The sequence below is a fragment of the Curcuma longa genome, chromosome 12 (assembly GCF_044706935.1).
Source record: "Curcuma longa cultivar G26 ecotype Majalengka, Jawa Barat chromosome 12, ITB_CL_G26_1.1, whole genome shotgun sequence".
NCBI lineage: Eukaryota > Viridiplantae > Streptophyta > Magnoliopsida > Zingiberales > Zingiberaceae > Curcuma > Curcuma longa.
Window position 1 is genome coordinate 7850950 of NC_133872.1, and position 13167 is coordinate 7864116.

General features: G+C 37.2%; 2 protein-coding genes across 3 annotated transcripts; one reads left to right on the forward strand and one right to left on the reverse strand.

Moving 5' to 3' along the window:
- Nucleotides 1–2619: 2619 nt before the first annotated feature.
- LOC141843194 (syntaxin-32-like) lies at nucleotides 2620–6949 on the reverse strand. Its single transcript, XM_074731235.1, has 7 exons — nucleotides 6880–6949; nucleotides 6738–6816; nucleotides 6354–6640; nucleotides 4751–4995; nucleotides 4503–4675; nucleotides 3854–4051; nucleotides 2620–2957 (listed from the first exon to the last, which is right to left on the reverse strand). Exons 3-7 carry the CDS (start codon nucleotides 6589–6591, stop codon nucleotides 2798–2800), a joined length of 1014 nt encoding a protein of 337 aa, XP_074587336.1. The 5' UTR covers nucleotides 6592–6640; nucleotides 6738–6816; nucleotides 6880–6949; the 3' UTR covers nucleotides 2620–2797.
- A 1682-nt stretch (nucleotides 6950–8631) lies between these two features.
- LOC141842943 (malate dehydrogenase, glyoxysomal) lies at nucleotides 8632–12489 on the forward strand. Of its 2 annotated transcripts, none has more exons than XM_074730937.1 (9): nucleotides 8632–8829; nucleotides 9206–9421; nucleotides 9829–10143; nucleotides 10301–10390; nucleotides 10505–10588; nucleotides 10992–11027; nucleotides 11125–11214; nucleotides 11292–11386; nucleotides 12310–12489. In XM_074730937.1, exons 1-9 carry the CDS (start codon nucleotides 8758–8760, stop codon nucleotides 12380–12382), a joined length of 1071 nt encoding a protein of 356 aa, XP_074587038.1. In that variant the 5' UTR covers nucleotides 8632–8757; the 3' UTR covers nucleotides 12383–12489. The 2 variants fall into 2 exon arrangements, with proteins under 2 accessions (XP_074587038.1, XP_074587039.1); XM_074730938.1 differs by having other exon boundaries at nucleotides 9212–9421.
- Nucleotides 12490–13167: the final 678 nt, after the last annotated feature.

A 13167-nucleotide genomic window follows, 5' to 3' on the forward strand; every position in this document is an offset into this window, starting at 1 on the left:
CTGAAAATTCTCAGCTTCAATCATTTCAATTTTCAAATTCGACACATCGCAATAATTGGAGGAAAACAAAAACAAAAAATTAAACAAAATAAAAATTAAAAAAAGAGCGTTTTAATTGTGCACGTGCCAGATCATGTCCCCTCTTCCATCCCTCCTACCACTGTCTCCGGCGAAGTCAAGTCGCCGACGGTGGCGGTGGCGGTGGCGGTGGCGCCGCCTCGCTTTGCGCTGGCACAGCGAACGAATTGCTCCGAGACACCTGCCTCGACGCCGACCTCGATGGGTGGTAGCGCTCTTGGTTCCCCTTCTCGTCCACCACCACCACCTCCTCCTCCTCCTCGTAGTTCCCCACCCTGCACTTCTCCCCCAATATGATCGTCTTCTTCCATAACGACTCCTCCCCGCCTCCGCTGCCGCCGACGACCTTCCGGTCCCACCGACTCGTCTTCAGCCTCTCCGACATCCCCCTGCTAATGCTCATCGACAGCTTCCGCTTCGTCGACATCGACTTCGGCAGCTCCGCCGCCGGAATCGGCCCGTGCAGCGCCGCCGCCCCCTCCACCGGGATCACCACCACCGCTTCCTTACCCTCCTCCGACTGCTCCTCCTCCGCGGCCTTGCCCTCCTCTGTTTCTGCGCTGGCGGACTTGGCGGCGTCGGACCCGTTCGCCCGAAGGCGACTCCGACGCCTCCCTCTTGCTCGCGGACTTGCGGTTGCAGGTGGAGCAGAGGGAGAGGAGCACCGTCACGGTCGCCGCCGCCCAAACAAAGGCGAGGACGGCGGCGATGGCCGGCGAGAATTGGGCCTCCGAAGGAAACGGCGGCGCCCCTCTTGCCATGCTCTGTTACCAACAAGGCCGACGTCGCATTACGATTGAAACAAATAAAAGAAAATAAAACAAAAAGAAAAAGAAAAAAATTGTGGTTTGATCCTTCAACGACTCAAATGGAATTTGCTTTTTAATTAAATGGTTTAGTTTTAATTATGTGGAAGCTAAAATAAGAAGATCCTTGCAAATATAGAGAAAAAAAAGATGAGGAAGAATATAGAATGCCTATAAATGCACAGTTGACTTTTTAATCATGGTTGACTTTTTACAAAGTCAACTCACCTAACTATTGATATGTTTCTAATAATGGATCATGCTACGATCTATTTGTTTTTTTTAAAAACAAAATCGACAAGAGCATGGTCATTTCCATGGTTGAATAGGGATTTAAAGTATCGGATTTAAAGTATCGTCTCGAGTCAAAATATTAGTCCTCGACTAACATGAGATGTGCTTTTGTCATGTTGATCTAATGTCGAGTCTTATAGCAATAACGAAAAGCGAAAGAGAAGAAGAACGAGCCACGATAGTCTTGTGTTGAGCTCAAACGATCAAATAAGTCTCTTGTTCGTTACCGAATGAAGTTAGCCACCCGTGTTGTTTCATCAATGGAGAATGAAGAAGTTAGACAATCTTGATGACCTCACATGGTCTTGTGTTGAGCTCAAACGATAAAATAAGTCTCTTGTTCGTTACAGAATGAAGCTATCCACCCGTGTTGCTTCATCGAGAATAGCCACCCGTGTTGTTTCATCAATGGAGAATGAAGAAGCTGATGACCACACATGGTCTTGTGTTGAGACAAACTTGATGACCTCACATGCTAACTACTTGTGTCGCTTGAAGAACAAGAGAATCACTTGAAGATGCACAAGCGTCTTCTCAATGTCTCTCGATCGATTAGCCCGGTTCAAAAAAAATGGTGCAACAAGAGAAGGGTAGTGACCTAGCAAAGCTCTTAAACAAAAGAAGCTTATGATATTTCTATGAACCACATTTCATATTAAATGTTTCTACTTCGCGAATGTGATAATTTTTTTTGAGCAAAAATCAAAAGGACACCCCAAGTTAAGAGAAATATCAAAATGGACACCCATCAGTGATTTTATTCTGAAAAATAGCCTTTGATCCAACATTGTTGTAGCAACTACTGGTAATTGTTACAACGTGTAGAAGCTACTCAGTAGTTGCTGCATGATTTAAAATGAGTTCAAGATTTAGAATTTAAAATTTACACCGTGTAGAAACGATCGAATAATTGTTATAACATATAAAAGTTACTCAGTAGCTACTACAATGTATTTAGAGTGATATTAGCATTTAGAATTATAGCAACTATAACTTCTACAATTATTTTAAACTAATTTTGATAAAATTTAATTAATTTTGATAAATTGATAAATAATATTTTGATATAATATTGTTTAGAGATTCTAAACCATAAATCTTAAACTTAAAATCCTAAACTCATCGTAAACAAGTTGTAACAGCTACTAAATTGTAACAACTATTAGATAGTTTATATACGATGTAAACTCTAAACTCTAAATATATTATGACAGCTATTGGATAATTTCTAAACGATGTAACAACTACTGAGTAGTTTCTAAACAACATAAATCATAAATCATAAACTTTAAACTCATCTTAAATACATTGTAGCAACTACTGAATACCTTCTACACATTATAACAGTTACTCAATAACTTCTACACGTTATAGCAACTATTAGATAGCTACTACAACATCAAAGAATATTTTCAAAATAAAATGATAGAAGGATGTCTGTTTAACTTTAATTGAAAATGGAACACTCATTTGACAATTTTACAAATGATGAGTGCCCATTCATAGTTTCTGAAGTTTTAGCCGTTAACACAGAATTATACGGCAATTCGCCAATAAACCGGTGAGAAAACAAGATCGCCGAGAAAAAAATATAGTATCAAATATGATTTTAAAGGAACCTAAGCAACAAAAAAAAGGAAGATCATGAGGCAGACCAAAAGCACAAAGAATATCTTAATCATCAGCCATCTGTTAGAAGATATTCTGGAGAGATGCTTGAGCAGTTGACTTTGAGCACCCTCCACATTCGACAATGTGTCATCCATGTTTTCATCAATCCTTTCAAGGTCAACGAATGACTAGTTTAATGGAACTAAAAATTCAAATGCTTGGCAAGTAGTTATTAGCAAGTTACAATTATGTTTTATCACAAAATGGAAACCTACAAGCATATATCTAAAACTCATAGGTTCAAGAATTTGTAGAATGATGCATTTGGTTAGAAAGAGTATCTATTCTATCCCCTTGAATTCCCATGGAATAAGGTTTTTTCAAATACAAAAATGAAATCAAACTATCAATTTTCATGAAAATTTAGTATTCTTTCTGGATCTTAAGAATAGTATTCGATAACTACTACATTCTTTGAAGCACACATATTCTTTCTTTATTTAACTCGCTTAAAATTATGTATTATGAGCAAGTGAAGTAAGACAGGCATGTCGAACAGGCTGCTTGCCGTGACGGATTGAATGAGAAGGATAAGTGGGACTATCAAACCTATCAAATAAGTCGAGTTGAGCAACTTAAAGGAGTTGGTCGAGCTAGGGGTATAGTGAGGGTGTGATCAGGCTTGATGAGCCAACAGGGCGATTGGACCGATCAAAGGATTGGGGTGCACCAAACCAGGTAGACTGTGTGAGCTAGATAAGAAAACTATTTCTTATCTACTCATAACATTTCTATAAGGCAAATTATTTCTTCGATTCCATGAATCAAACTAATGAATATTTCTTCATGTTTTACTCCTTAGTGAATTTTCTAAAAAGAGTTATTTAATTCTTTGTCTATTCTATTCCAAGAACCAAATGCACTATCAGATTGGATGTGGAGTACTTTAATCCTTGAAGGACATGCATAAAATTTCTAGCAGACTGTCATTTAACATGTGAGAGAATCAAGTTCGACTGAAATATATCAATATTAAAGCCACCGAAGATGTTAAGAAGAAGAACCTGAGTGCAAGCTCTCCCTGTTGCGAGACCATTGTAGCGAGTTGTGTAAAAATATTGCTGAGTTCATGAATTGTAGATTCGACACCATGAAGTGCTTCTGATCTGCTGTTCATGTAGCTGTCCTGCACGGCAGCCATCTGTTGCTGCTGCTGTTGGATCGAAGGTTGAGTTGATGAGGAAGGGTCTGTACTTGTCCTTCTGTTAATCAAGAAGTATCCGAATTCATTAACAGTGGATGATCACAGAGACAAATTCCATTGACTACAATAAGTTCAGGCATGTGAAACAGCTAACGAATAACCAGAAATATGCCCCATTCTAAACAGAAAAATATACTACGATGAAGTTTGACAACAGGGGTGGAGAAACATAAAAAAGAAAAACTTTTAGCAAATCCATAGTAAAAGAACTAGAACAGAGCCTGGCGAAACTAGTTTTGCAAGCATATTCATCAGAGATAACTTAATGGAGGGATAAGCTACACATAGCCTACCCCAAATAATCGGAACAAAAGCGGCTTGATGATGATGATTATATTTATCAAAAGACGAGTATACACCAACATGACAATTGAAAGCAAAACATGCAAATGTACTAATTCAGATCCAAACAGTAAAATGTAAGAAGATTATGTGTTTTACCAAATTACCTGAGAAATAATGTAGAAGAATTACTTGAGCCACTTTCCCATGGTGCTGGGGGAGCAGAAGAGTCATTATGTCCCCTGGAAGCCAGCGGGCGTTGTCGAAGGAAAGGATTGCTTGAATCCTCTGAGGCTGACGAGGAAAACATTTGTCTTCTGTTTTCATGAACCTTGAAGTTCTGTAGTCATAATTGAAGTCCTATTTAAAGATTCCAGAAACATTTCAGGACATAAAAATAAAAGGACACATGCACCTCAGTCCGCATGGTTAAAATGTCTTTAAACTCCTTTGTTGCATTCATCAAACGATTCTTTAAATTATCAACCACATTTGTTGAGTGATTTGAAGTATCTCTGGACATATTTTCATTTTGTGAATTACAGAGGAGTTGCAGATCAACAACTGCAGAATTTAAAGCTGTAATGTCCTGTTTGATAACTGTTGTGAGTTGTCGAATCTCAACACTTGGGTCATCAAACACTGATGTCCTTTTTGCCACTGCAAACAAAGTGTCTCAGCATAATGACCATTAGAGGTTTTGAAAAATGTGTCTAATGCAAAAAAAAAAAAAAAAAAAAACAATCAATGGATATATATGGTTTTAAAAAGACCAACAGTAAACTAATGCATCATATCAGTCACAATGTAACCCATTCAATACATGTTCCATGTATAATTGTGATCGATATGTCATAGGGGGTTCATACCCAGCAACTCTTCAATGATTCAAGAAACTTTTGTAAACTGTGCAAATCCTAATATGTATCAGGTCCTTAAGCTCCAATGATATTAAAGCCAAAATCATCTTAGTAGACTATCACTCCTTTTTATGAAGTTCGATTGTGATACATTCTAAATTTCCCATTCTACAAAGGGAAATACAAGGCTGAAAGAAAGTTAGGCAAAGTATCCATTGTTTTTATGATCTTGCAATTTAATGGCCATAGTTCTTGATTTGAAGTGTGCAAATATCATTGTAGGTTGCTAGTAGGTGACTTAGTTCACATTGATGTTAAGGCCAAAATTTATCAACTTATTGACTGTTCTCCATCATTCAGTTCAATCATCATTCACAACACACCCTGATTCCCATACTCTATAAAGAAAATACATGGCTGAAGGAAGTTATGCAAATAAATTTTCATGGTCTTGCAATTTGCAATCATATAATTTCACAATCCAAATGGGCCCAAAGAAACCAGATTTTGTCCTTAGAAAAGATTTTCAGCCCTTAATTTTAACCCCTATCACACAACTGCATCAGTGAAACAATTGCTTAATTTTTCTAGTTTCTAAGGCAAGACACCCATCTGTTTATTCACAATAGGAACATTTCTATACCATTGATGGCAGTAATTAACAATGCCATTAATAACGTCTACCAACTGTCTCGAACAACTGATACACAATTTTCAATAAGCTAATGTCAACCATAAGACATACAAAAACCTTACGACTGTTGCAGAAACAGTAGCTTTTGACCTTCCATGGGTTCTCACCTTCTTGGGAAAGAAGGATCTGCGATGAGTGATCCTAGATTGCAATTAGTGTTCCGTGAAGCAGGATGTCATTCATGACAGAATTCTTATGATGGAATTAGAAATGGCATTCTTAGAGATAAAATCCTTCAGGTACACAGAAAAGGAGATGTGGAGACATAAAACGCATTGAACTTCAACCATACTATACCAATGAAGACTTCATTTCTGAAGGAAAAAACTTGAGACTTTGAATATATTAACTAAATTTTCTACACCTAAAATGTGGGATTAGTGTCAAATGGAAACAATCTTAAGTGAAATTCAACACAAAGCTAACAAGCAATGTAATTCAGAAGATTTAGGATATTTATTCACATTTTGCGAGCTTAGCAAGCTTCTGGGATATCTGATGAATCCCCAGCCCAATTTTGGAAGCTCTCTTGTTGAACTCCGACTGGTTCGAGGCCGCCAAATTGGAACTATCCAAGCTCAATGCATCACTAACGCTTGGTACTTCTGGTGCAGGTGGAGCTGTCTTCTTTAAGCTCTCGACGGCCTTGACGAATTCCTGCGTCCGGTCCCGATAAGTCGCTTGCCCGGTTCGTGAGCTCATCTCGAGCTCAACAACACCAAGCCTAACTGAGGGTTTCCGAATTACTAAACTGGGAAAATCAATGACGGCAAGTAAGAACCAGATACGCTTGCTGCCAGATCTGAATCATCAAAAAAAAAAGTTCGGGAATAGCCAGTTAAAAGCACCTTAGATCAGATTACGACAACCAGAATCGGGAACAGATGTGGAGCGTCTCATTCGAGGGGATCGATCGCGGCGAAGATTCTGCGATTCACGAAACATCAATGGAAAATCTATGGCGGCAACAATCAGGAGAGTGGATTGTACCTTGCGCATGAAAAGCAATCGGTGAGGGAGAGCAAGAAACGCCGGCGAGGGGTTGGACTCCGCCGCCGATGGGTAACCGATGAAGAACGCCGGTGAAGCGATTCGTCACGGAGATAAAAGGGGACGCTTCGAGTTCACCGGGCCGAATTGGGCCGGAAACGACGCAGGCTTCCGGTCCAAGAAACCATAGAAAAACCGCTCGTTTTCCAAAATCAAAATGTCTTCCATTATTTCAAAACTTTTATCACTTTACCTCCCAAATTTTCTCAAAATGGTGTCTAAACACAAAAAAAAAATAATAATGATGTAGGAGAATTTGAATATTTTTATTATATGCATGAAGCTCTTACTAATATATGATCCTTTGAAAGAGTTGAATTATATTAAGTCGATTGTATGTAAGTAGTCTTTATTATGTATTGTAAGAGATTATTTTTGCGATTTAAATTTATGATCGCAAGGTCATATGATAATAATTTTCAATATAAATTATATATATATATATATATATATATAATGCATTGGGTGTCATTCGTGAGTGTCATCATGAGTACTAAATGTAAAAAAAAATTCTTAAAGTTTAGGTTTTTATAATTTAAAATTTAAGATTTAGAGTTTAGATTTAGTTTAAAGGAAGTGAAAAAAAATAATTTACATTTACTCACGTGGTGCTCATGATGTCTAGATTATTCTTTCATAAGGTTTAGTGTTTAATTTAAAGAAAATGAAAATAAAAAATATATATTTTTTTACACTTTGATGCTCACGATAGTACTCATGGGTGGTGCCCAATAGGGTAGTGTTCACGGATGGTGCCCAACATAACATTATCCGATATCTTGACATCTATCTGTGCGTGCAGGCGCAGCGTGCTTGATAGAAGTATCCTAGCGCTCTGATCACTTTTGGACGTCCGAAATATGAACAATGTCATTTTATTTTTATTTTTTAACGATTAAATCATTTAAGATAATCTCTTTAGGGTTTAAAGATTGAATTATAATATTAAATATAAAAAATTTTAAAATAAAAAAATAATTGCTCACAGAGTATATAAGGTAAGGAGTACAGAATAACAACTCAGTACATCTCATAAGTACCTAAATTTTTTATTTTAAAAATTCTTTTATATTTAATAGTATAACTCCACACCTAAAATTTATTGGTAAACTCCTAAATAACTTCACCTTAAGCAAAATAAATAAATAAATACATAAATAAGATTGTTCCTAGTCCGAGCATCTGAAAGTAATTCGAGCACCCAAATACGTCGATATAAAATTTTTGTCTAACTTTGGACTCTCTCTGACTTGCGCTCGATTTGAAAAGTGTAAGGTCTAGTGATAGCCACTGGGATATGGTTGAATTGGTTACTTTGCTGAAGTGTACAAAAGTCGAATCTCAAAGAAAGTGACTTGTTGGAGTGTGCAATAGTTGAATCTCGAAGAAGTTGAGGCAATGCTCTTCTTCATAGTGGTCAATTGTAATTTTTCAATTTATCTCCTTATAAATGATCGTGAGACCGCTAGAATGAGCTAAGGTTGAGTCCAAGTCGAGCTCGAGCTCGTCCTTTTCTCTACGGCATACCGTCGAACACCTGGTCTGCAGATTTGCGGGATAACAAACAAAAAAAACAAAAAAAAAGGCGACGCAGTGATCCAAGAATACGAGAAAAATCGCGTCCACAGCAGGAGGATGAGGATTTAGGGCGTTCGATCTCCACAAACGTACGCTTCCGCGCTGTTAACCACGCGCATCGCCATCGGCTGCTCCCCGATCTCCTTATCCAGTTCAATCTCGCTCAAGGTGGCCACAGGTTTCAACCTAAAGTGATCTGCTTTACCGCCCACTTCCACGTATCCTTTTGCCTTTTGGAAGATGCAGCAAAACGATGAGGCGACTCGAAGAATCGCCGCGCTCTCCGCGCACCTCCATCCGCCCAGCCTCCAGGTTCTCTCCTACCGATGTCGTTGGTACTCGTTTAATCGATCGTGTGGGTTGAAAATTTCAACGTAATTATTTAAGATTATTTTGCAGTAGAGAGGAAAATCTGAACGAGTGATGTAAAAAAATGTGATCTTTTCTTCTTAATTCGTCAAAAATGAAGTAGTATCAACTCTCTGCTTAGGTATTGTCATGATTGGAATTTGGAACTGATTTGAATCGATCTCTTTCTATTATCTTCGGTTGTAGCTTTCAGCTGCGCAATCATGACCTAGTTGACTTCATGCTGGATTTACTGTGTGTCGTCGTAATGTATAAGTTCAATCATGGAATTCAGTAGTGTTTTCTAAACCCTATTCAATGGTGTTTGCTTTGGTAAAAGATGCAGGGAGTTCCGCCATTGAGACGGGAGAATTGCCGAGCAAAAGGAGGAGCGCCAGGATTCAAAGTAGCAATTTTAGGTGCTGCTGGAGGAATTGGACAGTCCCTTTCCTTGCTCATGAAGATGAATCCTCTGGTTTCTGTTCTCCACCTCTACGATGTTGTGAATTCACCTGGTGTCACAGCTGATGTTAGTCACATGGATACTGGTGCTGTGGTAAGTTTCTTCTCTTTCTTTTCTTGGCCATCAAAATGGTTTTCTTTGGAGATAATGTCTTAGCTAGTTTGCTACCTACAAAATCAAATTCTTACAGAAATTCAACGATGCTCTCTGTTTGCCATTCGCCTGCAGAAACTCTGCTTGTGAATGATTTGTAAGGATTTTAATAGGAAAGAGAGACCCATTGACCATACAAAGTAAAAGAATTTGGACAAATGATAATTATTTACATTAGTCTCATAGAAAATTATCAGCGTAGATGAAGTGAGAAATATATTGATCGTCTTGTTTCACCATAGAAAGAATCTACTTTATGTGAACTAGCTCGACAACATCTTAATTCTATTGATTGCTGTTATATGTAGATACAAGTAAGTGACTCTTGAGCTTTACTTTTGATGCAGGTGCGTGGATTCTTAGGCGCACCTCAATTGGAGAATGCACTTACTGGAATGGATATTGTCATCATTCCAGCTGGAGTCCCCAGAAAGCCCGGAATGACAAGGGATGATCTATTCAAAATCAATGCTGGAATTGTTAGAACACTTTGCGAAGGGGTGGCTAAATGCTGTCCCAAGGCAATCGTGAACTTGATTAGCAATCCAGTGAATTCTACCGTTCCTATCGCAGCAGAAGTTTTCAAGAAAGCTGGGACATATGATCCAAAGCGACTGCTGGGAGTGACAACTCTTGATGTAGTCAGAGCTAATACTTTTGTGGTATGATCCTATATTGTCCACTGCAGTATTTGATTATAGTGTTCTATTAATTTTTGAATAGCAACCAATACAATCTTCTTTTTTTTCAAAATCCATTTCTTATCCCCAATCTTCTATCTTTTGATATAGAGTTTTCATATGCATGGTTAACTTCTAGGCTGAAGTCTTGGGGATTGATCCAAGGGAGGTCGATGTACCTGTTATTGGTGGTCACTCAGGAGTTACTATATTACCTCTTCTGTCACAGGTTGGATAGCCTCTATTAAACCTGCTCTTTTGGTTCACTGAATCTTTTGGAAACCATTACAATCTTTTGGATAGCCTCATTCTGTCGCAAATAATATGCTACTGGTTTATTTAGGTTAAACCTGCATCTTCTTTCACCTCAGAAGAGATCAATTATCTCACTAATCGAATTCAGAATGGTGGAACTGAAGTTGTCGAGGTAAAAAAGAATAACTTTACTTCTGGAAGATCTTTCTATATGGTTTCCTTGAACTTTATTTTTTATGGTTCCCATGGTTGTATGGTGTTGTTAAATGCCTATATTGATTCAAGTGATGAAGTTTTGCCATACAAAATGTGGCTCAATCATCCTGGATTTACTTTGGGAGTAATCACTTCAAGATTTAGTAGCCGCTAAAAAGTTTGACATTAGTCGAAGTTAGCATGTCGTTGAGCCAAACTTCCTTAACCAGAGTTTCCCTCATCCTTAAGTTTGAGGATCTATTATCCTTACATTTCAAGAGTTTATAAACCGACCACCAAAATGACGAGATTATATTATCATGGTAAATAAATATATTCTTGACAATGTCAAAGCTGTAAACATACTGCATCGTTGCCAGGCCAAAGCTGGAGCTGGCTCCGCGACACTTTCCATGGTTAGTCTACATTTTTGTTATTTATCCTTCTTTTTCACATTACTTCTTGCGAGTACCTTTAGAGCTTAACACGAGGAGAACATGTTCCAAAATGCAGGCATATGCAGCTGCTAAATTTGCAGATGCCTGTCTCAGGGGATTGAGAGGCGACGCTGGAATTGTGGAATGCGCATTTGTTGCCTCGCAGGTAGAATTGCATCGCATCTTCTCATTTATTAATGTTTTTGACTCTTTTATGAATGGAAGAAAAAAAAATTGCTGCAGGTGACAGAACTTCCCTTCTTTGCAACAAAGGTACGGTTAGGTAGAGGAGGAGCTGAAGAAATCTTCCCTATTGGGCCACTTAGTGAATATGAAAGGTTAGCGAGTTTCTTTTCATTTTGATCATCTATGATTCGTCTTGCTACTTTGGTGATTAAACGATATTTTGGAGGTTCAAATCTAGCAAGTATGCCGAGAAACTCATTCTAGGTTACTGATATCGGTAAAATTATCCATTAGTATCGTCCGTTGTTGGATGTGTGATGCATATATGCTGAAGAAAATAGCTGAGTGAATTGTGCCTGATCTGTGTGCAACAGTTTGGCTAAAGGGAGACCGACCGTGTATCTTATAATGAGGAGCTAGTTGTTCCGACACAAACAATCAAGAGCTCTGACTCGACTTTGGATAGTTAAAACCCCAGGTCGGACAATTGAAACCCCACTCCACTTTGGAGCTTAGGCGATAACATCTTGCGAGTTGTATCCAACTCGACCAACCACCCATTCTTCTGTTGAACTCTTATCAGTTCAGATGAATCAGACTTCAACTCTGTTCACCTCAGTTGAACTCCTATCGCGCCAAGCTTTCTCTAGTCAATCCTTTGGAACCAAAGGTCTGCTAATTCTGAAAATCTAACAGATCACCTCGGTTGAACTCTTCCTAGTTTCTTTACGACTAGCTTAGACTCATGGACTGGAAGTAGTTTACGAACTAAACATGATAAAAAGAAAATTTGTCACTCGCATTTGCTTTAAAGAATGTACACATCCTAAAGACAACATATTCGGAAAACATCTCTATCCCAAACAAATGAAGATCTTTCCAGGTGTATGTGTTTATGTCCAAAGAATTACTACTTTTACGAGATCGCCATGAACTGTTAGGAGAGAAACATCTTGCACACTATGAATGATTTTGCTACCATTTGCTAATTGGGACGGATCATCATTGTCGATAGCTATTCGTCGATGTTTATGCACTCGATCTCGAAAGCTCTGATTCGTGGATGTTTATGCAGGGTTGGCTTGGAGAAGGCGAAAAACGAGTTGGCAGGAAGCATTGAGAAGGGAGTTTCTTTCATTAGGAAGTGAAAGCTTGAGAAAGTTTCGATATAGTTGATTCTGTGAAGTGCTTAAAGGGATGTTATTGAATGGTTGTGAACATGCTAATACATCTACACAATCCTACTTTCTGTATATGTTGCAATTGTTAAGAGAATGCTCTTAAATATATAATATATATATATATATATATATATATATAGGTAATTTAGGTGTTTGAATTTTATCCGATTAATTTTTGAGCAACTTATACAAAATATACTTTTGCAACATCTCTATTTAGGGGTGAATAAAAGTTTGATTAAATTGAACAAACCAACCAAATCGATGGAATTTAAAAATTCAATTTGATTATTTTAAAATTTTAATTTTTTTTAAAAAAAATAAATAATTTGATTTGATTTTGATTTTAAAATTATTTATTCAATTAAATCAAATTTATCAAAATAAAAAAATCAATAAATTTTTATATAAATGAATTTATAAATCTATAATATTTAAAAAATTTAATTAAATTAATTAATATTTTAATAATTAAATTTGTTTAATTTTTATTTAAAAATTCAATCAATTTGATTTTAACTAAATATTGAGCTCTATCTCTATCAATCTATACTTTTGCAACAAAAAAATCATCATTTTCCACTTTAATAATTATCTAATTATCTATTCCATTCAATATTACTAGTCTTAAATTTCTTAATTTGTCTTTATTAAATCTAAAATCTTATGTTTTCAATATTGTTCAACAAAATTCAAAATAACTTTTCATCAAAATAATATCATCAAACAATAATGTATCTAGAGAATAGCGA